Raw genomic sequence first — 27,321 nt, 5'->3', positions numbered from 1 at the left:
CCCTGATTGCCTCCCATCCAAAATCCTCTCCAGTTGTCCTGATTCATATCCGGCCACTGGATTAGATGGCTCTGGAGGAGAAAGTGAGGTTGGTGATTTAGCACAGACCCCTTCACTAAAATCAAATTCACATGTTTATCATGACATCATCTCTCTAATGTAGTAGTATTCTTAGAAAAAAAAATGATGGACATGATCTCTCTGAAACAGCAACAGAACCAACAAAGTAGTTTCAGCAGTCTTCATGGATTTGGACATCAGGGAATTTAAAACAAAGTAAAAATCTTATGAACTTTTTCCTCACTCATTCTCAATCAGAAACTCCTCCCCTACTGCCATCATTTTTTCAGTGGGAGTAAGCCAACTTAAAAATGATTAAACTAAAGTCACTGAAGAGTCATAGTATAGTGTTTATACAGAAGAGAAAGAAAAATCATAACTTAGAAGAACCAATACTAGAAACAAATGAAGGAAAATATGAGCCCTATCTCATAATTTTATTTTATTTTTAATTCAATTTAATTTTTCTAATTACATGCTAAGGTAGTTTTCAACATTCATCCATTTGCATATTTATGAATTCCACATTTTCCTACCACCTTCTCTTCCCTCCCCCTCCCTATTGCAGTGAGCAGTCTCGTAAAAAGTTGTACATATACAGTTGTATTTAACATATTTCCATATTAATCATGTTGTGAAAGATAAATTAGAATTAAGGGGGAAATTCATGAATAAGAAAGAAAAAGCATGGAAAAAATTTTTTAAAGTGAACATAATATGCTGTACTCTATATTCAGACTCCATTGCTTTTTCTCTGGATGTGGATGGCATTTTCCGTAACAGGTCTCAGTTGAGGTCCTCTGCTGAGAGGAATTGTGTCCATCATAGTTTATCATCTCATAATGTAGTTAATGTGAATACTGTTCTCTTGTTCTGCGCACTTGACTCAGCATCAATTCATGCAAGTCTTTCCATACTTCTCTAAAGTCCAGCCTCTCATGATTTCTTACAGAACAAAAGTACTCCATTATATTCATATACTATAACTTGTTCAGCCATTTCTGAACTAATGGACATCTCAATTTCCAATTCTTTGCCACTACAAAAAAAAAAAAGCTGCTATAAACATTTTTGTACATGTAGATTCTCTCGGGGGCGGCTAGGTGGGCGTAGTGGATAAAGCACCCACCTTGGAGTCAGTAGTACCTGGGTTCAAATCCTGTCTCAGACACTTAATAATTACCTAGTTGTGTGGCCTTGGGAAAGCCACTTAACCCCATTTGCCTTCCAAAAACCTAAAAAAAACCCCCAAAAAACAAAAAACATGTAGATTCTCTCTTTTTTTTATGATCTCTTTGAGAGACAGACCTAGTAGTGGTGTTGCTGCATCAGAAGGTATGCAGTTTTATTGTCCTTTGGGCATAGTTCTAAATTGCCCTCCAGAAGAGCTGAATTGGTTCACAATTCAACCAACAGTGCTTAAGGATCCCATTTTTTCCCATATCCTCTCTTACATTGATTATTTTATTATTTTGTCATCTTAGCCAATCTAATAAGCGTTGATAGTACCTCAGAGTTGTTTTAATTTGCATTTCTCTAATCAATAATGACATAGATCTTTTTAATATGACTATAAATAGCATTAATTCTTCATCTGAAAACTGCCTTTTCATATCTTTTGACCATTTATCAATTGGAGAATGATTTGTAATCTTATAAATTTGATTCAGTACTCTGTATATTTCAGAAATGAGTCCTTTATCTGAAACATTAGTTATGAAAATTGTTTTCCAGTTTTCTGCATGCCTTCTAATCTTGGCTAACTTATAATATTAAATGTGAGTGAATTAATCTACTAAAAGTAAAAGTGACAAAATTGGTTAAGAAATGAAAATCCTACAATTTATTGCTTCCAGGAAATACATTTAAAACATGTAAAAAACAGAGTAAAATAGAGGGAATAGAAATGTATTTTTTTTACTATGTATCAAGGGAATAAAAAAAAACAAGTTGCAGTCATGCTATCTGAGAAAACAAAAACAAACATTCAAAAAACAAAAGCAGTAAACAAGGAAATTACATTGTGCTGAAAGGAATAATACAGACTTCTGTTCAAAATGCCTTAACATCCCAATTCCTTAAGAATATGATAACTGACCCACTAGAATACATAGATAATAATAGCACAGTGGTGACAAGATACTACTATGTACCTATCTCAGTTTTGGATAAATCTAACAGAAAAAATAAGTAAAAGGGAAAATGTGAAACTGAATCTTCTTTGGCAAGACTCACCAAAGAAACAGAAGAGAAAATAATAAATTGGGAATACGTAACTACAGAAAGGAGGGACATCTAAAACAAGAAAGCAAAAAATAACTTTAAAGAAAATATATTCTCTACAAAAGCAAAACATACTTATTTTAAAGACAGGATACATAAGAAAACCAAAGGATTATAACTCTCAGAAAAACATGACAAGATGAAAACAAATGAATACAATAATGCAAGAAATAATACAAGAAAACTCAGACATTCTGAGCATAGAAAATGAAATTTCACTTGGAAAAAAATAAAAAAATACCCAAGGCTGAATAACAGACAAATCCTGGCTAAATTTAACAGTTCAATTCAAGTTCTTCAAGCAATCAGGTGAAAGCCCTTTAAGTACAAAGGAAAGGACATTCTGAACAATACAAGACTATTGTGCACCCATCAGAAAGCAGGAAGGAATGGTATGTTTTCCAAAAAGCAATGGAATTCACATTGCAGCCCAGGGTGACCTACCCTGCAAATAAATATGAGTTTAAGACATTTGAAACACTTTTAGAAAGATAACCAGAACTGAAGATATTAATTGTTCTCAAGAAAATGCAGGAAGAATGAATAAATGCAGCAGTCAAGGACAGGAAAAGCAACAGAATAACAATAGAGTGACCAGTAAGAGACTTTTTTCTAAATGTATACAAGGAGACAATGAAGGCAGAAATCTGATGGGGGTAACCTACTGTAAAGAAACAAACTTTGGGGCACTGTGAATAGAATTTAATGATACTCTACCTACCTATCAGTGCTTTTTGTGATATTACTATACAACATGGAAGTGTCCATTAAAAAAGGGAGAGAAGTGGGGTAGAGAGGGATAGCAAGGAGGGGAATGTGATCCTTCTCAGTAAGAGAAGAGCCTCAAATGGTATGTATGAGGAGAGGGGAGAAATTGAGAAATGGAAGTAAGGAGACTTTTGTTTGGGACAGCTGGGTAGGGGGTTAGAAAGAGGTAGGAGGTATTCACTGAATAATATTCCTATGGGTGAAGAAAGATGGAGACAGTGTGTTAGGAGTCATCTGTCAGGACAGAAAGAGTGTACTGGGTATTATTGTCTGTGGTGATTTGATGCTTGAAAAGATTACTTTTCTTACCTCAAGAATGGAGGAGTATGAGCTTCAGGACATAAATAGCACCTGGGGGAATAGGAGGGCAGGGACCTTGGAAGGAGATTTTGAGACAAAAGGGACAAAAAAGGTAACCTGGGGATGATAGAGAGCAATGTAATCAGAGACATGATGGAGGAGAGTCTAATGGATTGCTGACCAATCTGAGACCTGATAAAATTTGGCATTGTTCTAGAAATCAGGCATGATGGAAAAGGGGAATCCTTGGGTGGTCTCTACTGTGCAATAGCAGAAATTGCCTAGAGGGAAAATCCTAGAATAGATTCCTTGGAAGTTTTGATTGCATGATGAATATAGAAAGTACAGAGAGAGACTAGATAACTACAGGGGTCATGAATCAGAAAATAAGCATCTAAGACAGAATGTATAATGAAGAGAGTGAGAAAAATCTTTTTTCTTTAAAGGGCACAAAAATGAAATTTAAAAAAACCTAATAAATAGGACTAGTTGAAGGGGAATTGAGGAAGGGGAAATCTTGACTTAAAGAGAAACAAAAGAAGGGAAGAATCATATTATCAGATAAAAGCCAGAGGATGAAAACGAAGTAATAAGCAAAACCCCAGAAAAGGAAAGGGGTAACAAACCAGAAGAGAGGTAATCAGGAGTGAAGGGAAGAAAACTAGTAGGAAAAGGACCAGTTTAGAAAGGATTAAAAGATAAAGAATAAAGTATTATGATTACATCAGAAGAAGGGGAAAATCATAATTTGAAAAATGTGCTAATATTAGATGTAGGAAAATGTGAATCAATTGAATAAGAAAGCAAAACCTTATAGACTATTGCTTGCAAAAAAAAAATTTAAGACAAGCTGCAAACACAAAATAATACCAAGGGCCTGGAAAAACATGAACTATATATCTAGTAAATCCAAAAAGGTAGGAGTTGCTTCATGTTATCTGACATGGCAAAAACAAAAATTAAAAATTACAGGATAAAGAAGGAAACTACCATTTTGCTGAAATGAACCATGGACAACAAAGTAATATTATAATAATAAAATTATGTGCCTTAGCATTAAAATACATGAAGGACATATTATATAGAATTCAAGAAAACATAGACAATATCTCAATAGTGACTAATATCTCTTAGTATTGGATAAGATTAACAGAAAGACAAAAGGGGACATATGGAACTAAATTGCTGAAGTAAGTTCAAAGATGTATGGCATCTTCTAGGTGAAAGAGCAAAAGAATATGCATATTTCTTAGCTCCATGTAGAACTTTTTCAAAAATAAACTATGTACTCTAGGGCACAGATATTGCAAATAATGTAAAAAAAGCAGAAATACATCCTTTGCAATTCATACCTCCTTTATAAACCAAATTACAATTAAAAAGCAAAAACAGGCCCTTATGGAGACTTGACAGTGAAATCCAATAATGATTGGCTAAAAGAAAATAATGATAGAAACAAATAATAACTATGTAAATGAAAATGATAATGATAAAATTATATACCATATTTTCTAGGGTACTGCTAAAGCAATTCTCCGAAGAAAAACCATATCCTTATAAATATACACGAACAAAATAGAAAAAGAAGGGATTAATGAACAGAATATACATTTTTTGAAGATTAGATAGTCAAGAATATAAAATACCCCAAATATCTTTACATAACTTAGTGTCTGAAAAGGAAATAGAACTAGTTCTAAATGGAGTATTAAAAACAGTAACCATCAACAAATAACTGCTGGTCATGATATATTCATAGAAAATTCTATCAAACTGTTAAAGAACAATTAATAGTCATACTTCAACAAACTTTACAAAAGCTGGCAAAGTACCCAACCAGAATGACACAATTGTAGTCTTAATATTTACTAAACAAAGGAAAGATAAAACTCAGAAAACTATAGGCCAGTATTGTTAATGAATGTAGGTTTTAAACAATCCTTTTAAACAAACTACTGTTTTGAAATCATTCATTTTAACCAAGTAGAATTTATACTCAGGATGCAAAGATGGTTCAGCTTTAAGAAAACAATCAACATAATTAGTCATACTTACAAACAAAACATCTAAAACTGCATAATCATCTCAATACATGCATAAAATACATAACAGCAAAGGAAAAGCACAGGAAAAAGAAACTATAGACTAATATCATTAATGAATATCGATTTTTTAATATTTTAAACAAATCCTGTCAAAATCCTGTCAGTTTCTAGCAATTTCTTCAAACCAAAGACCATGTATAGATTTAATTGCAAAGTACTCCTTAAAGAAACAAAGAACAACTTAATAAGCTGGGGGGGGATATTCAGTGCTCATGATTATAGGATTTCTTTGAAAAAGATTTGCCAATATACAAGCAATAAATATATATGACTATCAACATTCTCCAAAAGAAAAGTGGTCAAAGGATATAAACAGTTTTCAAAAGAATTGCAAAATACTCACAAACACATGAAAAAAATACTTCAAATCAACTATGCCCAAAAGGCTATAAAGCTCTGTGTGTGTATATATATGTATATATGTGTGTGTGTGTGTGTGTGTGTGTGTGTGTGTATACGTGTGTGTGTATATACATGTGTGTGTATTTATATTATATTACTACTTTCCTGTACCATTCATATAACATTTAATATACACTGTCAAATATTAATCATCCTCATAAATATCTTATCTCCTCTCCTAGTAGATTGAAAGCTCATGGATTTTTATATCCCTAAACAGCAACTTGCAAGTGAGAGCCGGTCAACAAATATTTGTTGAATAAATAAATGATTCAATGTGTAATAGACCAGTTTGTAAGGAATCATTATATAATGGAAATGGTGTTGGAATAGATGCAAAAAAGAAAGAAAAGAACACTATTATAAATACCTTACTTTGAAAATTATAAAAACAAATTCAGAAAGGGATAGAAAGATTTCATAACTGCCATTTTGAATGCAATATACTCTTTTAAAAGCCTCAAATTATAAAACTGAAAATCACTATTCTTTTTATATTGAAATGCTCATGTTTCCTAATGATTATTATTAAGTTCATAATAATGAATTTTAATTAAAAAAAGAACATTAGGCCTGGGATCTGGGGAGAAGTGGATTTGCATCCCAGCAGATACAACAATGAACAAGTCACTTCACTCAGATTGCTTCTCTTTAAAATGGGACTAATAGAAATAGTATCTAAATCAGAGACTTCCTGTGAGGCTCAATTGGCATATATATATATGTATATATGTATATACATACATATATATATATATCTTTTCATATTTTAAGTTGATAGATAAATATATATAAGTTTCAGTTATTATTAGTATATATTAGAAAGGCAGAGAAGGCAAAAAAATGCACTGGGCCTTGTAAAGCCATGAGGAAGAACTGCCACATTGCATTGTATTATATGCCAACATATTGGGGGAGCTAGGTGGTGCAGTCAGGAGGACAGGAGTTTGAATCCAACCTCATGTGACACTTGCCACTTAGCTGTGTGACCTTGTGCAAGTCATTTAACCTGATTGTCTCACATCCAGGACCTTCTCCATTGTCCTGATCCATATCTGGCCACTGGACCCAGATGAGAGGAGAAAGTGAGGCTAGTGACTTAGGCACAGCATCCCCTCACTCAAATCCAATACACTTACATGTCATGTCATCACCTCCCTGTTGTTATAGTCTTCTTCAAGAATGAAGGACAAACATCATCTGGGAGAAGTCTTTGTTTTTAATGCTTTTTAATGATAAATTTATTGAGTCCAAACCTCTAGCTTTCTTGGAAAGATTCTAAATGTAATAGTATTATTTTTCAGCAAATTTTGCGAGAGTTATCCCATACATGTAGCATAAGGATATTATGTAGTTCTGAGGCAGCCCCACTAGATATCTCTAGCTAAGTTGTAATGAATTGATTATATATAACTATATATAGTTACAGTTACATATAGTTACTCTTACACAATATTTAACATGTGATATACTTGCTCTTTGTTGAATGTCTAACAAAGAATTTCTCTTCAGAAATGTTGTTTGGTTTTTTTTTTTACTATTTTTTTTTCAAGGCAGTGGGGTTAAGTGGCTTGCCCAAGGCCACATGGCTAGGTAATTATTAAGTGGCTGAGGTCAGATTTGAACCCAGGTACTACTGACTCCAAGGCTGGTGCTCTATCCATTGTGCCACCTAGCTGCCCCAACAAAGAATTTCTCAATAGAAATTTAAGATTATTTGTATATCTAATTTGAGTTAGCATTTTTGTACACAGTATTTTGATTTTATACTAATTATTTTATTTTAAAGTTTATTTTTAATACTGTAAATTTTCATATTTTGTCCATTTTTATTTTGTAGGAAGGATTGCTTTATTTTATATATGTTAAGTTGGATTTTCTTGAAATCTGAATAATTTTATTTCATTCTCTTCTCACCCTTCTTCTGATTAATGCTGCCAATATAACAACTCATTTATTGCTATGAATTTCATTACTTCCCTGCTTAGAAGTCTTCAAGATTTGTCTGCCTGTTAAACCACATGCATATTAACCTGACATTTAGTCTCTCTACAGTCTGTTTGTAGCATAATTTCCCAGGTTTATCTCATAATTTCTGAGTTTATATTCTTATCCTCAGTTTTAATCATATTCTGCTACTTATCAGCCCTGTTTCTTACAGTACCCCACTCTGATCTCTCATGCCTGCAGTAGATTTTCCTCTCTTCTCCTGCTCAAACTGTTGAAATCTTTTCTTTCAAGGTTCAATTCAAGTACCCAATGATCCCATCTCTGATATCTTTATTAGGAAATGATATCCTCCACCTTAAATTTTTCTGTTCTAATTTGAATTAGAATTATTTATGTACATGCTTTAGTCTTTCTATGAAATTATAATTTCCTTTGTGGTAGCCAGTGTGTCTGACACCATCTTTTACGTTGTCTTTTTGTCCATAGTGAATATTTAATGTGTGCTAAAGAAATTGTTTTTTAGTTTGGTATAGTAGTTTAGTGAGGGAGTTCCCTACTTAATTAATTATTACTCATTTGGTGAACGAAGCCATGCCTGGTCTTTTTTCTGAGGTCAGGAAGATCTTCCCCCAAAGCTTAGTATGAGACTTTGGGCATATAATATATATTACTCATTTTGCTTTATGTTGTAGATACTCCTTGTCTGTAAAATAGAGATAATAGTTTTGGGGTTGTAGTGTGGATAAAATGAGACATTTGCAAACCTTAAAGTATATCTGTATGCTAGCAGTGATGATGATGAATGCCCTCTGGAAGTTATCCATCAGCGTGTGTGTTTAGGATGGACTGTGAGACAGGTCCAAAGTGAAGAGAAAAGAATGGATTGCTCTTGAGAGACTGTGAAATGAAGCTTTTACTGATCCCAAGCTCCCCATAAAGCAAAGGTCCAACTTTTTACATTTTATTGTTTCTGTGTGGCATTAAAACTTGTAATATCAGGAATAGCTAGCTAGGTGGCTCAGTGAATAGAGCACTGACTCTGGAGTCAGGAGGACGTCAGTTCAAATCCGGATTCAGATGCTTAATACTTACTTAGCAGTGTGACCACTTAACTCCTTTTGCCTTGCAAACACACACACACACACACACACACACACACAGAGACAGAGAGACAGAGACAGAGAGAGAGAGAGAGAGAGAGACAGAGAGAGAAACATGTCATGACCTCTGAAGAACTAAAAATGAGTATCACACAGAAGGCAGTGGGTGGGTGGTACATAGAATTGGTGTGAAAAGCTGCAGTATATAGCTAGGGAGGGGCTCTGAAATAGAACCCAAGTAAGAGATGTGACCAAGGAATATGCACCAGGAAGAGATGATAGATGAAGGAAGTCCTCTGTCCTAGCTCCTTGGGACCCTCCTGTGTTGAACTTTAGAGAGAACATGGACAAGAGGTGCATAATATTGTCAGCCATAGATTGGTTGCATTTGGCATTCTTAGAGGTAACTAACCCCCTGAATTTATGATTGTATAGATCAATTTGAATAAGTACTAGATTCTAAAATACACTTAAGTCATTGGTTTTTTTGGCTAATGGTGATTGTACCATTAGAATATAAGCTCCTGGAGAGTAAAGGCTCTTGTAAAAAGGTACTCTTGTTCTTATCGTCCAATTCATAGTGTTTAGAAGAGTAATTAGCACTTACTAAACACATGCTTAATTATTTCAGTTGCAAGTGTGGTTCCAAATTAATTCAAATGTGAAAGATGTCCTTGAGAGTGGAGATTATTTTTATTCTTTTTATTTGTATCCCTAAGACCAAGTAATACCCAGTAAAATGTTTATTCAGTAAAATGTTTATTCAGTAATAATTAGATTTCTTTCTCATTTTTTCTACCTATTAAATAGCATTTTTTTCATTTCAGTTCACCTCAGATACAAATGCTCTGTGAAGCCATTCCTTTTCCTCCCACATGAAAAATGTTCATTTTTCTAAAGTATTCTTATGACACTGTCCAGATCTTGACTTTTCCTTTTTTAATGCTTTTTAGTAGTTGTAAGCTTCGTGAAGGCTAGAAAAATTATCATTTTATCTTTGTGACCTCAATACTCTGATGAGTGTTTTGTAGAGTATAGATGCTGCTGAAGTAAATGTTTACTAAATTGAATTAAATGACTTGTTTTAAAATCATAGTGAATTAAATGGCAGAACTCAACTAGGATCTAGGTCTATACCACAATTACTCCCTTGAATAGGTTTTGTTCTTGTTTTGGAGGAATTGGGGAGGTCTGAGTCTTCATAGATTGTAACTGCAGCATTCAGTCAATGTTGAATCCTGGTACTGATTCACACAGAAGCTGCAACCTGCTCTTTATTTTCTGATCTGGATCATTTTGCTTTTTTTTTTTTTTTTTTTTTTTTTTTGGGTTTTTGAAAGGCAATGGGGTTAAGTGGCTTGCCCAAGGCCACACAGCTAGGTAATTATTAAGATTATTAAGTGTCTGAGGCCAGATTTGAACTCAGGTACTACTGACTCCAGGGCTGGTGCTCTATCCACTGTGCCACCTAGCCGCCCCTTGCCTTTCTTTTAACACCTGGTGGTCCTGTACTTTCATATTGGTGACTGGACTTAGTGCAAACATTTGATTGATATGATCCATTAGCATTAACTTCCCTAGCATCAGGAACTACAAGTGTGGGTCACAACACCTGGAAAATGGTTATTTTTTGCAGTTTGAAAAAAAAGATATTTAGAATTTAATTTTATACCCAAATTTCCAGATTGTATTATAGACATCAAGGAACTACTGTAGCCGTCTTGTAGAGAGTACCCTCTATGACTTTTCTCTAGTAATCTTGGGGTATAATTCCTACCTCTACACCTCCCTCTCCACCTTGGAGGAACTGATCTTATTTTCAGAGTACTAAAAATTCTCTGTTCATTAGTTAATTGTTGAAAGAGAGAGAATTGGAATTTTGAAGGAAAATTATAGCTTTCCAACTTGCATACTAATCTCATAATTTATTCATTGATTTGTGTCATAATACACTATTTCCTTTCTTGATTATTATTATATCACTTTATTAACTTCTCTCCCATCCTTTCTTCTCCTTGTAGTCCCATCTCATTACCTTTTTCTTTCCCCTTAAATTAATATAACAGCGGAATATATTCCTATTTGCCTTTTCCATTTTTGAGTAAAATTTTATATTCTTTGTTCTTAATTATATAAAAGAGGTAAGTTGAATGTTTTATATTTATTTAAAAAGTCACTAGTTAAGGGAATTTTAATTTGTGTGTGGCCCTTAGTTAATTGAGTCTTTCTATGGGGTCAGTAGTCCTTTAATAGAAAGAGGTTTTTTTTTTAATTGTAAAGTATCTCCCATCACCATTGGCTTATTTGAGAATCTGTTTTTCAAATTGATAGCTTTTTTAATAATGTTGAGCAATTATAATTAGATAGTTTGAACTCTTAAATTTGTAAAATAGAAAACTAGATTAGTTAATTTATGTATAATTAATAATTTATTAGTTAAATTGCCTCCTTATTCTTAGTTTTAGAACCAGTACAAAAACCACATGAAGGCCCGGGAGAAATGGGAAAACCTGTCGCCATTCCTAAAGAAGATCAAGAAAAGATGAAAGAGATGTTTAAAATCAATCAGTTCAATTTAATGGCAAGTGAAATGATTGCACTCAACAGAACTTTACCGGATGTTAGGTTGGAAGGGTAAGTACTTGTGTTTTACTGATAGTATTTTTAAATTAAATGGAGAACAATATGTCCTCACTTTCCAGCAAACTGACCTTAGTTGCTGAAATGGTTGATGAATTAAGTCACTGAATTACTAATTTATCTTTTGAATAGTCAGATTGGTAGTAAGATGCCATCAGTTCTGAGCTTCAGAACTTTGTTTTTCAGACAATCTAATATGCCTTCTGAAGTTAAATGACCTATTTGTCCTAAAAAACAGATTATAAAAATTTTTAATACTTTTGTATCTTTGCTAAGAAGCATTCATATGATTGTATCCTATGGAGGGCCTGAGCATAAATGTTGAACAGGCAGTGCAAAGAGAACTACAATGTGGTTGAGGAAAGAACTGTTATTGAATAAGAACTGGATTACTTTTCTAAATAAAGACCCTTCACAACTACCATCTATTGCATCACTGACTGGATCCAGAGACTCATTTCTTATGACTGCCCTTTTTTGTTGTTATTTTTAAGTAGATTGCCTTATGCAATTCAGACCAGAGATTCTCCTTATTATAGAGGGGGTTGGGCTGGCTGGGTTTAAGATTGGAGTCATTATGTAGTTGAACAGGTGACCCATACAATTCTGATGGCTGGGGTCAAGCAATCATTATTATAGCTGAAACTGAGAGACCCTTTTGTTCACCCTGTCTTTCCATATAAAGTCTTCCACAGATTCCTTGTCTCCTACAATGGTCCAGTCTTGATAAGGAAGGATTAGTCTGGATAAAACAAAATAATGTGCCTAGACTCTACTCTTCCTTCTGCTACCCTTTCCTCTACTCCTAGAGGTAAATCCAGTGGTCTTTTTTTTTAAATAACTTCTTTTATAACTTGAAAACAGAACTTGTTATGATAGCAAATAGTCTGCTTGATTAATAAATCAAAGTCTTTGTTTTAGAAGTAGCCAATTTCATACCTCTTAAAATCAGAGGATTTGGAGACCTAGTTTTGTTTTGTTATGTAATGTATTGGTGGTTTTTTCCTTTTTTAAAAAAAATATTATGACTTCCTAGAGTGACACCCCTCAATCCTCTCCCCCACCATACACATACCCTTCCCTTGTTATAAATAAATGTATTAAACAAACTAGGTCAACACTTGGCTAATGTGTCTGAAAATGTTTGCCTCATTCTACACCTGCTACCTATCATCTTTGTCTATAGATAAAAGGTATGTATCATCAGAGTTCAGAAATTCTTTTTGTTTTTTTCTTTTTACTTATTGTGATAATTCTGTGAGTTTTTTTATGGTTCTTCTTACTTTGCTCTTCATCCAGTTCTCACAAATCTTAACAGGTTTTTCTAAGTTCTTCATATTTATCATTTGTTATGGCATAATGATATTCCATTGCATTTCTGTACCCCAGTTTGTTCAAGTATTTCCCAGTCAATGGACATTTATTTTACTTCTAGTTTGCTTTTACAAAAGTGGTGCTAGAAATATTTTTGTTATGGGACTTTCTTTTTTCTTTGATTCCTTGGGGTATTTGATCCAGTATCCTTGGATCCAAAGGTATTTGCTATTTTAAAGTATAATTCCAAATTATTTTCCTGAAAGATTGAACAATTTCACAACACCACCAATTGTATCTTTCTTGTAGTCCCTTTCCACATTTATCATTCTTGTCTTTTGTCATTCTTGCCTGTCTAATGAGTATGAGGTGAAATTTCAAGAGTCATTTGGATTCACATTTCTTCTGTTTGTGATTTGGAGGAGCTTCTTTTCACAAGACTGCTAATATCTTGCATCACTTTTTGAAAAATGCTTGTTAATATACTTTGAATTAGTCAACTAACAGGTATTTTTGAATGTCTACAGGTGCTTGTCACTTGAATCATTTACTCATTGGGAATGGCTTTTGTTTTTTGTTTATTTATTTGTATTGATTTTCTATATATCTTAGATATCATTCCTCTATCAGACACATTTCCTATGAAGAATTTTTCCCCAATTAACTACTTCTCTTTTCATTCTAGCTGCATTAGTTTTGCTGAAGCAAAACCTTTCAGTTTCATGTAATTGATGTTACCCCATTTCATTTTTGATGAGGACCCTTATTCTTTGTTTAGTGAAGAACTCTTATCCATAGAGATGTTCAATTTTTATCCTCTTTTACTTCTTGTCCCTCTTTCCACACTTCAGATATCATATTGACAGCAGTTTAGTTAAATGATTCTTATATTAGGGATAGTGGAGAGGTAGAGAAAGATCCCCCCAATCCCCCAAATAATAGAACAAGATACTTTCTAGGGACATGAGGAAAATTCATATAGAAAACATGAACTTAAGAAAATATGCTATGCATTGAAATTGGGTAGAAGGATGAAACTGTAATCCATCAAGTAAACACTAATTAACACTATTAGATAAATCCATAAAAACATTAAATCACTTTATTTGCATTACAGATTCAAGTTAGAAATATTTTTTTTGTTGATTTGTTACTGTTCAGCTTTACATTTTCCTAGCTTTTATAATTTAGTGTGTTATCTATGAAGAGAAATTAACTAACCCTATAGAATGAAATCAGAGAAGATTATTAGACTGGTGAAAGTATTCCTATAAAACATAGCAGAGTGGAAAAAGACTAGATTTGTCATCTGAACATTTGAGATCATATCCTAGCTATATTTCTTAATGACTGTGTGTCCTTAGGTAAGTTATTAAATTCTTCTTGGACTCTGTTTCCTCTTCAAAAATGAGATTGAATCATATGATCTATATGGTCTTTATATGATCTCTATAGCTTTTTCTGCTTTCACATAAATCTATTAAATATTTAACTAGCTGTCTGTAGAAAGAGAATTAAGATTTCTTTATTATCTAAGAACGTTTAGTATAAGGAAAACATTTACTTTAAATCTGTTTCACAATTGAATGGAGCTCTCTCTGTTGCTGTCAGGCTTTAAGTAGGGGCCAAAATATCACTGTACCAGAAGTCTACTACTTTTAATTAGCTTAATGTAAAAATAAAGTAGTACAGTTTTCTTAATAGAAATTTACTAGGTTATTAGGTATCAAAGGGTTATAAATAAAAAATAAAATACATAGTACTCAAGGGTGAGCAAAATATGAAACCTCATTAGATATTAATAAAACATCCTACAAACAAATTGACTTACTGATTTATATATTAGTAATGACAGAATTGAGAGAAGAGGTAAGATGCAAGTAGACAGTGTCTATCAGCAGAGTCAGAAAGGATAAAGGAAAAAGATAAAAATGAATAGAAGTTGGATTACATGGGAGGCTTTCCAGTCTATATATCTTATATTTGTGGCAAATGTACATTTGGCATTCTAACAACATAGAATCCAATGTAGTTGCACTATCTGTTGTAATGTTGGGATGCTAGACAGTTTAGCTCAAGAAACAATCTCAGTATCTGGTATCCTTTCCTGCCAGATGATCTTCAGAATTTTCCTAAGACAATTTTTTCTTCAGTGGCTTGCCCAAGGCCACACAGCTAGGTAATTATTAAGTGTCTGAGACCAGATTTGAACCCAGGTACTCCTGACTCCAGGGCCAGTGCTTTATCCACTGAACCACCTAGCCATCTCGATTCCTAACACAATTTAAATGGAAGCAGTTCAGTTTCTTGGCATGACACTGGTAAACTGTCCAGGTTTCACAGGCATATAGCAATGAGGTCAGTACAACGGCTCTGTAGACCTTCAGTTTAGTTGTTTTCTAAGGGAAGTTTTTGACATGAGTCTTATCATATAGATCAAAGGACTTGAGGACATGTGATATCCTTATGTGGGTAATCTTGCTAATTGTTTTTCAACAACTCAGCTGTGCTTTCTCATATTGTAGAACTCTTATCCGTGACTTCTCATAAGCCTTCCACAGGGTGTCTACCCAAACATCCTTGAAACCTTCTTCTATGTATATTAACATTTTAATGGTTTCCAGGATGTGAATTATCAACCTGTTAATTACTGCTTTTGTAATATGATTAGTACATCCCTTTTTCTAGTCAAATATTTCCTTGATATCTTTCATTTGGCTTCTTACTCATAGTTCATTATTGTTGATATTTTACAGCTTATTTCCTTCCTTATCTCTTTCTATTGCCCTTTGAGTGACCCATAAGCAATAGCATAATGAAGCAATAAGACCAAGAAGATAATTATTATATAATTATGTTACAAGAAATCTCATGCCTATACATGATGAATACATTATTAAGAAAAGAGAGTGGAGAGGTACTAGTCTGGTAGGCACCAAATAAAATTACCCAAAAAAAGAAAAAAAATTGACAATGTCTTAAACAGTGAGTAACTAGTTACTTATGTGAAAATCATTTCCAAATTACCCCATTGTATACAATAGCTTGTTCAAGCACAAATTGAAATCAGCACCAATTAAAATAGTTCCAACTTGATTAATCTAAATACAATACTGATGTTAAAAACTTTGAAGTAAATCAAGGAACAAACTCTGTCTCAGAACAAGCCATGGAAGTTTAGTCAGGATTTAAGTAATTTATGCAATGAGGATAAAGCCTAGAAACCACCTTAGCTAACAAACACTTGATGATGTCCTTGCTACATTAAGTGAAATGGCTACCATGGCAATACTGATTTAGGTATAAAAGTGATTTTCAAAATTTTAGGGGAAAAGAAGGTTTCAGATATGAATATAGCTTCTTCAGAAAATCAGACGTTCATTTATAACAAGAGGCAATGAAAGAAACATGAGTTTCTAGGAAGTCTGGCATGAGATGTGATTTGGTTAAAAGCCAGATTACTGATGAAACTGGGAAGAACACTGGAGACCCACTACTTCAAAATAAAAGCTCTATTAACAATATCTACATTGATTGGATAGTTAGATGGTTGGTTCTTGTCCTTTCTTATTAAGAAGACCAAAAAAATAACATCACTATGTTACAATGTGTACAGCTGTGACTGATCAGACCAGTATGAGCTCTACTACAAGTTGGGCACAGATCATCCATGTAAACACCTGGGGAGGTTACTTTAAACTTGTATATCTCATTTTTCTTTTGAACTCTTTCAGTTCTGCCTTCCTCACAGAGCACAGCACCCTCACTGATGAGGGCATGCCATTCTGGGCATCCTGTGCCAGTGTCTTTCATACTGTACAATCAATTCTAAAATTCTTAGGAGAGACCTCAAGGTGTCCCAGTCTTGCTTTTTCTGACCCCACTGTGACCACTTGCCCTGAATGAATTCTCTATAAAATAGTCTTTATGGCAAATGTACATTTGGCATTCTAACAACATAGAATCCAATGTAGTTACACTATCTGTAGTAATATTGGAGTGCTAGGCAGTTTAGGTCAAGAAGGAATCTCAGTATCAGGTATCTTCTGCCAGATGAGCTTCAGAATTTTCCTAAGACAATTTAAATGGAAGCGAGTCAGTTTCCTGACATGGCCCTGGTAGGCTGTCCAGGTTTCACAGGCATATAGCAATGACATCAGTACAACGGCTCTGTAGACCTTCAGTTAGTAGTCAGTCTAATACCTCTTCTTTTCCACATTTTCTTTGGAGCCTCCCAAATACTGAGCCAGCTCTGGCAATTCTTGTGCCAACCTCATTGTTAATGTGTACTTCCCTGGAAAGGACACTACTAAGATTAGTGAACTTGTCCACAGAACTCGGAAGAACTTCTCTATTTGCTGTAATTGATAGTTCCACATGTGGATGGTGTGGTGCTGTCTGATGGAGCACCTGTGTTTTTTTGGTGTTAATTCCTAGACCAAAATTAGTACAGGTGGCAGACAATCATCTATACTTATTTTTGCATCTCAACTTCAGAGGTTGTATTGAGTGTGCCATCATAAGCAAAGAGAAAATCATGCACCAACACTCTATTTACTCTTGGTTTGTAGCCTTTTCAAGTTGAAGAATTTATCAACATGCTTGAATGCCTACCAAAAGTTGTGCATGACAGGCTCATGATAATTAGATTGCTACTTGAAGGAAGTGTCTGTGCTCCCACTATGATGAACCTTGATGAAGTCAAAAGAAAAATTTTATGGAGACCTGGAAACTCTTATGATCATTGTATCAAAAGAGGTCAAGCTTATCATTCTGGATGATTTTAATACTAGAATAGGCTCAGACTCAGACTACCAGACATGTCTGGAAGTCCTTGGGAGGAATGGAGTTGGACACAGCAATAGTAATGGTCACCTACTACTGAAGATTTGTACATTTTCATGTTCTCATCACAAATTCTGTCTTCCATTTACCTAAATGCAATAAAACTGCATCAGTTACCTTGGAGTTAAAACATGTAGATTCAATGCCACAGCTCCCAGCATACTTCATGAGGGCATAAAAATGACAATTAAAGAAAATAAATACAGAAGAAGAGGCTGAATCAGACCAAATATGCACAATGGGAGGTCTGTGTTGGAGGCAAAAACAATTTTGAGAATACTGCAGTATCAGATATTAAGATATTTGAAAGAGGGAAACATAGTAAACAATAAAAAGCAAACTCAGAAGATATTTGCCACTGTCACAAAAGAAGCCAGTACAGAGTACAAATAAAATAGAGATTTCTTATAAATGGAGTTTCCCTTGATAATGCAGGGACTTTGGGCTAATTGCACTCAGGCTCTTCATTCAGAGAAGCCTAAATAAGATTTACAATAACTCTAAAAGTTCAATTTAATTATCTTTTTTTTTCCAGTAAAAATGCAAGAGAATAAATTACTACCTTTTTATCCAGATTCTGATATAGAGCTGAATGGGTTATCCTAGTATTGAACTAGTCTGTTAACACATACATGCATGCATACTTTTCATTTATCTCCAGGTTCCTCTTCTTTGTCTTCACGTTTTTAAAAAAGAAATTTAATATTTTATTTTTCTTCATTTACATGTAAAAACAATTTTAGCATTTTTCCCTAAATTTTGAATTCCAAATTCCCTCCTTCTTTCCTTCTTTCCAAAGGCAAGCAATTTGATAGAAGTTATAAATGCATATATTTTGGACAGTAAGCAGGACCTAGAATATGATAGAATTTAAGGTTGCTCTTATTCTCTGGGAACAGTGTTACAGAATCCAATTATAAAACTTTTTATGTCTTTCCTTTTCCCTGCCTACTTTTTTTTGACTTATGTATTCTTGTTTAAGCATCTTTAAAGTTAATCTTTCAAAACTATCTCCTTCAGCAATTTATAGAAGTCTACTTGAAACCTTCCTTGCTTTTGAAATCTGAAACAGGTACTAGATTTTTACTCGTCCATGGTAAAGCAACTTGCTTGTGCTGGCTAAAGGTGGGGGAATAGGATTGGTGTTTTACATTGATTTTTAATAAAAAGACACAACCACTTTGGAGGTATGAAATATATTTTTGTCATACAGAAATTATATACTATTTATATTTGAGTTAGCCTAGAATATAACATCAGTGAGATGTAGAAATGTATATCTACTCTTATTGGTGAGGTTGAAATGTTTCTTTAAAAAATGGAAGTAAATCTGTAAGGACGAAAACAAGAAATAGAGCAATTGCATTGGGAAATCAAAGCTTATCTACTGAGGTTGTAGCAAAAACTTGGTATAAGAATGATGAGGACCACTGAAATCCCTTCTAATGCAGAGAATCCTTGAGTCTTATCTAAGGGACAGTTCACTGAATAAATTAGAAATGGAATGGTGGTAATCTGATTGCTCCCTTCGAAAGAAGTGAGGTTTTAACTGAGTTTTATGGAGTTTTTATGGTACAGTGGAAAGAGCTCTGGATTTCTAATTAGCAAATCTGGATTTAAGTCACTGATCACACACTTAATAGCAGTGACTAGCAAATATGAAGATTTGTAGTTTACATGAGTTTGATGAAACTGTGTTTGTAAACATTTTTGTAAACCTTAAAACACCCTCTCTGATAATATGATTATACTTGTTATTGACAAAGAGGCATTCAACATTCAATATTTCCTTCTTCCTTGACCCAAAACATACCTAGCACAGTAACTCAGTGTCCCATTCCCTAGAATGGAAATCAAAACTGGTTTTGTTCCCTTATTTTTTCTATCTTGATTGCCCTAATCTTGTTTTACCTCTAAACTTCACTTGTAACACTCTTGATACCTGAGGAACCAAACTGTTATCAGTCAACCAGTAAACATTTATTATTAATTGTTTCAGCTTCTTCCCTCCCTCCCCCACCCCCAGCCTCTTAGGATGCTATTCCATGAAAGGTTGTGGGGGAAGAACTCAGCTGGGAAGCTTCAGAGGAAATTTGTCTTCTGGGAACCCTTCTGTTTTTGCTAACTAGTTTCTATTCTGCAAAAGCAGTGAAAGTGTTGTCAGAATTCATGGGTAACTTTGAACAATGCTTAAAAAAGTATTAGTTGAACAATTCTATAGGGCAATTTAGAACTAGCAATGCCACTACTAAGTCTATATTCCTGAAAAATAGGAAGGAAAAGGACCTATATGTGTTAGGATATTTATAGCAATTCTTTTCTGGTGGCAGAGAGCTGGAGATTGAAGGGGCATGCCCATTGTTTGGGGAATGGCTCAATAAATTGTGGTATGTGATTAAGATGAGATGCTGTTCTGCTATTTCAAGAAATGATGAACAGGGTGCTCTGAGTAATAAATTTACTTGAGCAAATGTAATGGGAAATGTACCATATACAAAATAACAGCAATGTTGTAAGATGATCAGCTATGAATGACTTACCTTTTCTCAGCAATTCTGTGAGTCAAGAGAACTCTGAAAAACTTAGAATAAAGAATACCATCCATCCCAGAGAACAGGGCTGATGGTCTCTGAATAAAGACTGAACATACTTTTTTACATACTTTTTTTTTACTTTATCTTCCTTGAGGTTTCTCTTGGGGGGGGGTGTTAATGTTTACTTTTACAATGGATAACTACTGTGGTGATGTTTTTTAGGACTACACATTTTTAACCTTTATCAAATAGCTTGCTTTCTCAATGAGGGGGGAGTATGGTCGGAGGAAGGGAGAGAGTTCTGTATTCAAAGTTTTAAAAGTGAACATTGGAACTTGTTTTTTTGCATGTACCTAGAGAAAATAAAATAAAAATAAAAAGTGAAAAAAAATTTTTTAACTCACTACAGACTGGAAAAATGCAAATTAAAAAAATTCTGAATTTTAAAAAAAGTGTAAGTTGAAATTTTTATTCCCTCTATTGTCATTGTTCCTCAAAGAGCTCTGCCCCAATTTTAGCTTTGATACTTGCATTACCCAGTGAATTGTTCATGATTTTTATCTTTCTGGTGTGGAGGTCAGATTAAGTGTGTAAGGTCAAATTTGAACTCAGTTCCTGCTGATTCCAGGATCAATGCTCTATCCACTGCGCCATCTAGCTGCCCTGGGATATTTAATTTTAAGCCATTTCTTTCTTACCTGTCTGTAGTTTTTAGGAGCCGTGTGTGACCTAAAAGACATGTACTAGTTATGTTTCCAGATCTATTTCATTCTCTGAGTATCTCTAGATAAAGGATTTCAGCCTTCTGAGCCTCTTTTTCTTTTTTCTCTAAAATGAGATTGAACTGGATAATGTGTGTGTGACTCCTCTCTAATAACGAATCTTACAATTCTTCAGCAGAAATTGGGAAGCTTTATATTCTCTTTCTACCCTCCACTCATTTGTATTTTCAATGACAAAAGTTATATTATTATTATTATATTAAGTTATATTAAGCAGAGTTTTTACCCTTTGTGGTATTTCAACCCTTGTCATTCCAGGATATCCTTCTTTTGTTCTTCTCCCTGGGCTCTACTGAATTTGAGGAGACAATCTTATTCTATTCAATTTAATATATATTTACTAAGCATCCCCAGGATTTGGAGTTGCAGGGCAAAGAGAGGTAGAATATCAATAGTGTGTGCTCAGATAAGGAGATTTAAGAATTCATAAACATACAAACAATGTGTGATTGTAAGGTCCAAGAACACGATGATAAATACTAGGTAGTTTGACTTGCAGAGAAATAGCAAAGCAGAGAGAGAGGTAGAATGTCAAAAGTGTGTGCTCAGATAAGGAGATTTAAGAATTCATAAAGATGCAAACTGTGATTCTAAGGTCCAAGAATATGATAGTAAATACTAAGTAGTTTGACTTACAGAGTAATAGCAGTTAGGATCAGGAAAGTCTTTAAGTTAAAAGGTAGTGCATGGGCTACTTCTCAAAGGTAAAGGGGATTCTCAGGCAGAAGTGAAGTGGGAGAACATTCAGAACATGAGGAAAGACCAAGACAAATGCAGGGAGACAGGTTAGGGAGTTAAAAATGAGGAATAGCAAGAAGGTCGCTTTAGCTTAATCCCAGGATGAAGGACATGTACAATGTATAGTGAATGAATCCGGAAAGATAATTAGGGGCTAGATTGTGAAGGACTTTAAAAATTAAGCCCTTATATTTAATCCTAGAGGCAGAAGAAATTTATTGAGTAGGAGAGAGACTTGGTTAGATCAGTGTTTTGAGGATCCATTTATTTGGAGGAGGAAACCCAATTAGGAGACCATTGCTATAATCCAAGGTAATAAGGGCCTGAACTAAAATGGTGTGTTACTAATGAAAAAGGATGGGATATAAAGGATTGTTGTAAAGGTAGAATGGCAAGAGTTGCAACTGTGATTGAATATGTGGAATGAGGAATAGTGACACTGGAATACTGGAAGAATTGTGGTGCCTTCAACATAGAGAGACGTTTGAAAGAGGTGTGTGAGGGGAGCTAGGTGGCACAGTGAATAAAGCACCAACCCTGGAGGCAGGAGGACCTGAGTTCAAATTTTTCAGACACTTAATAATTCCCTTAGCTGTGTGACCTTGGGCAAGTCACTTAACCCTCTTGTCTTGTAAAAAACAAAAGAGGTGTGTGGGTTTAGGTAGAAGGAGAATTAATGAGGATTTTTTTGGACAAGGTGAATTTGAGATGTTTTGGGGCAATTCATTCAGAAGTATTAGTGACATGAGACTGAAGTTTTGGGGAGAGACTGGGGCTAGGGACATAGAACTTTGAGTCATATTTTAGAGTCCTCAGGAGGCTGTCCTCAGAGTAACCACATTTTGTCTCATCTACTTCTTTTGCACTTCCATTTCAGGTTAGGTGTTTCTTTGGTTTTAGCATTTTCTCTTTCCTTTTGCTCTTTGCTCCTATTCTTTTTTAAATTTTTTTTGCAAGGCATTGGGGTTAAGTGACTTGTCCAAGTCACACAGCTAGGTAATTATTATGTGTCTGAGAATGGCTTTGAACCAAGGTCTTCCTGACTCCAGGGCTGGCACTCTATCCATTGCACCACCTAGTTGCCCCTGCTCCTATTCTTACTGTATTTTGCTCCTGACCAGCTTCTCCTTAGTTTTTAATGACCAAGATTGTTTTTAGATTCAGTTGGTCTCCTTGTTATGACTGTTTACTTGAATTAATTAAACTTCTCTTTGAAGTTGTTGTAGTCCGAATTGATACCTTTTTAGCAGACTTCTTTCTGAACAAGTATTATCCCAGAACAGTTTTTTTTAATCTGATGAAATTGTCAAAATTTACCCACTTTTACTGTATCAGATATGAGAAAATCAAATGTCCCAGAATTTGATCAGAATAAGGACATAATTGCCTATGCAAGGATATATGTTAATTCTTTGGTTCCAGTAACTGGTGACTAGAAAAATTAAATTTCAGAAAATTTTTCATATATAAACATATGAATAAAGATGTTTGAATTTACACAAATTTTTTTTTTTTAAGAATCTTAAGCTTATCCAAGTATGGTAAAACTGTACTATTCTGTTGCTAAAAATGGAAACCCATTACTTTTTAGAGAATATTTTGTTCTTTTTGCCTGACTCTTTCCTCAATCAGTCAACCTCTGGACCAAGACTTTTAGACTATGTAAAGAGATTTTTATGAAAAAAAAAAGGTATTATATGAGAATCTCAAACTTGTTTGAATAAATGGAATTTGTTACTTTTGTGCAGAATTTTATAAAAGTTGAAGCATTTAGGGCAGTTTGAAGGGGGCGGGGGAGAATGTCATTTGACATCATGGCCTATAGAAGTTGCCTTTGTCCAGGACGATGATATAGCATAATTTGCAGTAATTTGTAGTAAACCCCAAGCTATATTTGATTTTGAGGCCTTTGGAGTCATTCTATTCTTCCAGTGTTATGGTTACCTGTGACCATTGTAGTCTTTTCATGATAGCATTCTCTTTGTTTCTTCTAGTATACTTCCTGACCTTGACCTTTATATTAAGGCCTAGCTCTGCAGATCTCTGGAAGGAAGATCTGGGCTGATCCTGCTGCTACTTTCTTGGGGTATTGAATGTTGCAGGTTCTTCTGTCTCAGGGACAGCTCATCCAGAGAGACCTGCAAGCTTTTGGTGTTTCCAAAGTGGACTGATCAAGGGCAAAGTCTGATTTCTGCTTTTCTGGTTTAAGTCCTGCAAATTCCTGGCTTGGGTTTGAACTTTTGGAATTCCAGTGGACTGCTGCTGACCTCAGCCACTAACAGCCAGCTTAAAAACTCTCCTAGTTCAAAGTGACAGAAATGTTGTCTCCCCTAAGTTGAGAGTTACTGCCCTAGTTATTCTGATGCAAGGTTCACACTGGGCTGGAAACCAGAACTGAGACCAAGCTCCATTCCTGGGGTCTGAGCCACACAGCAGCTGTTCAAAATCAAGCTCCTATAGAACTTAAGGCCTAGGACTGCTTTTTACTTTATAATGACACCCTAAGATGCCAGTCTCCCCTAAACATTAAGCCAAAACTGAGTAGGGAGCGCCTATTCTCACATCCTCCTCAAATTTAGGCCTCTCTATACTGGCTCTTGGATCTCTATTTGTCTTGAAGATACAGTCTTTCCTTGGGCTGGAATGCATGTAGCATAGTCCTGTCTAGAACCTGTCCCTAGACCTCTTTATCTGATTTTCTCTGCCAGCTTGATTGGAAAAATTAATTCTGTGACTTTTTTTCCTTGAATTTACTCATCAGGATCTTGTCTGCTATGTTTCCTAGATGTGTTTGGAGGAGTGGGAGCTGAAGCAAGGAAGCTTGTATGCTTCCTTTTGCCATTCTACCACTTTGACTTACGTTCTCTAAAGCAAATTCTTTCCAGACTATCCTAGTTCAAGTTCTTAAAATATGTGAAATTGACAGATACTTGTTTCATTGTTAGTGATACAGAATTAGGAGTGTTTTTACAATTAAAGATGTTGATAAGAACTTTAAGAAATAAAACTATTTTCTGGAGGCTAAGTAAATCATTTTGGAGAAGACTTGTTTTGATGTTTGATTCATACATTAATTTACAATCAGATAGTTGTGTAGATGGATGCATTCTTCACATAATCCTTATGAGAAACATAAAGGGTACTAAAAAATAACATAAGGGACCTTCTCAAGAAAACTAGATTCAAAGTATTTCTTAAAGACAGGACACCATCTGTATCTGCAGTTCCATTTGTGTGCATCACAGTAATATTTAGAAAAGATTAGATTAAATTTTATTCAGTAGATTTTAAGGTTAAGATACAAGATCCTAGTGCCTGTTAGAGGCCTGTTCAATTTACAGATAAGGAAACTGAAGACCAAAGACATAAAACAACTTGTCCAAAGCCACATTCTGTTAGTAAATATCAATTTTAGGATTTGAATCTAGAACTTTTCCTTGTAGAGTCAGCTCTTTCCCCACCAAGTGATACAGTGTTGACTTCAGATATTTACAAGTGCGTGACCTTGGGCAAATCACTTAACCCTGATTGCTTTATATCCAGGACCAACTTCATTCCTCTTGATTACTATCTGGTCACTAGACCAGATGGCTCCAGGGGAAAAGTGAGACTAGTGACTTAACATAACACCACCTCAATGAAATCCAATTTACTTGCTTGTCATGGCATCACCTCCCTGATGTCATGGTCTTCTTCAAGAACAAAGGACAGACTCAATAAGTCATCAATCTTTTCCCATTATACCAGGCTCTGTCCTTGCTACTGCTGTTGTTATATCACATCCAACTCTCCAATACCCCATTTGAGATTTTCTTGGCAGAGATACTGGAGTGGTTTGCCATTTCTTTCTCTAGCTCATTTTACAGATGAAGAAACTGAACCAAACAGGATTAACTGATTTGCCCAGCTTGGAAGGCCATATTTGAACTCAGGAAGATGATGAGTCTTCCTGACTCCAGGCACAGTGCTATGATCTACTGTGTCATCTGGCTGTCCCCATCCTTGCTAGAAAGTATCTTATTATTTTAGAAAGATTGTCTTTTCTATAGGAACTAAAACTAAAAAGTCAGTCCTTTAGAAAAACTGGTTTTGGAAAGATACTGGGTAATGAAGTATCACATAATTTATTATTTTTTTAAAAAGTTTTATTGATGCCTTATCTTTCTTACATCATAGCCACTGTCTCTTTTTAAAAACTCTTTTATGGTCTTCATGCATTAATCATGGCCTTGTAGTTTTATTAGTCTTGGATCTGATTTGATTTACTTGTTTTATTTTTTTTTAATTTTTTTTTTTAGTTTTTTGCAAGGCAAACAGGGTTAAGTGGCTTGCCCAAGGCCACACAGCTAGGTAATTATTAAGTGTCTGAGACAGGATTTGAACCCTGACTCCAAGGCCAGTGCTTTATCCACTGCGCCATCTAGCTGCCCTACTTGTTTTATTTATTTAATGGAAATCCTTACAAAATAAGAATTGAAGAAATGAGAGTGGATATATGAAGGTAATTCTCAATCAGCAATAATTTCTGTACCAATCATTCTGTTAAATGAGAGAAATACAAGGACAAAAATGAATCAGTCTTTATTGTCAGGAAGCCTATATTCTCTTGGATTAAAATTTTGTTTTAGAAAATGTTCAGGTTAAAAAAAATCTTAAGTAAATTAATTTTAAAGGTATAATCAGGGGTGGCTAGGTGGCGTAGTGGATCCCAGCCCTGGAGTCAGGAGTACCTGAGTTTAAATCTGGCCTCAGACGCTTAATAATTACCTAGCTGTGTGGCCTTAGGCAAGCCACTTAATTAACCCCATTGCCTTGCAAAAATAAAAAAAATACATTAAAAAAATAAAGATATAATCATTTTTCATAGAGCAATCTACTCTTTTCTTTTTTAAAAGAGTAGATGCCATATGGAAAGATCAAATCGCAAGTATTTTATTTGTTAAATGCAGTAGAGATTCTTGGAGATGTTCATTTCCAGATAATTATTTCTAATGTAAAAATGCTTTCAAGAAGTCATGTTTCTAATATCTAAAAAGAGGAAGGCATAACCTTTTAGATAGCTAGCTTTATTCTTACAGGGTCACAGAATCATACCTCTCAATTGTCCCAGTCCAATTCATGTCTGAAATAGGAATCTTGTCTGAAATATCCCTGACATTTAATTACTTGTCACTTTTTGAAACCTACAACATATGAAGAATTCACTATTTTCAAAGACAGTTCCATTTTTGAGAAAGTCTAATTCTTAGGACAGTTTGGTTTTTTTTTTTTTGAGCTGAAATCTCTCCCTATAATCTTCCTTCAGGAGATATTACAAAAAAACAAAAAAACTAGTTATTTTTCACATCAAATTACTTTTTTTGTAACAAAAATTTTAAATGATATTAGTAAATGTATATAGAACATACCAACCAAGTCTGGCAATATATACAATATATAAAGGAAGGCACATTTTCTTATTTCTTCTCTAGAGTCAAGCTTAGTCATTATAATTATTCTC

At 34.4% G+C, this 27,321-nt stretch overlaps 1 protein-coding gene across 1 annotated transcript in view; it reads left to right on the top strand.

The window, feature by feature from the left end:
• Positions 1 to 27,321, top strand: part of GALNT1 (polypeptide N-acetylgalactosaminyltransferase 1) — a 159,274-nt gene that overhangs the window by 62,983 nt on the left and 68,970 nt on the right. Inside the window, exon 3 of the mRNA XM_074199497.1 lies at positions 11,428 to 11,602. Coding sequence (XP_074055598.1) covers positions 11,428 to 11,602 — 175 coding nt within the window. The remainder of the gene's footprint in view (positions 1 to 11,427; positions 11,603 to 27,321) is intronic.

This window comes from Macrotis lagotis, chromosome X (genome assembly GCF_037893015.1).
Source record: "Macrotis lagotis isolate mMagLag1 chromosome X, bilby.v1.9.chrom.fasta, whole genome shotgun sequence".
Lineage (NCBI taxonomy): Eukaryota > Metazoa > Chordata > Mammalia > Peramelemorphia > Peramelidae > Macrotis > Macrotis lagotis.
This window is presented reverse-complemented; position numbering and strand designations above follow the sequence as displayed.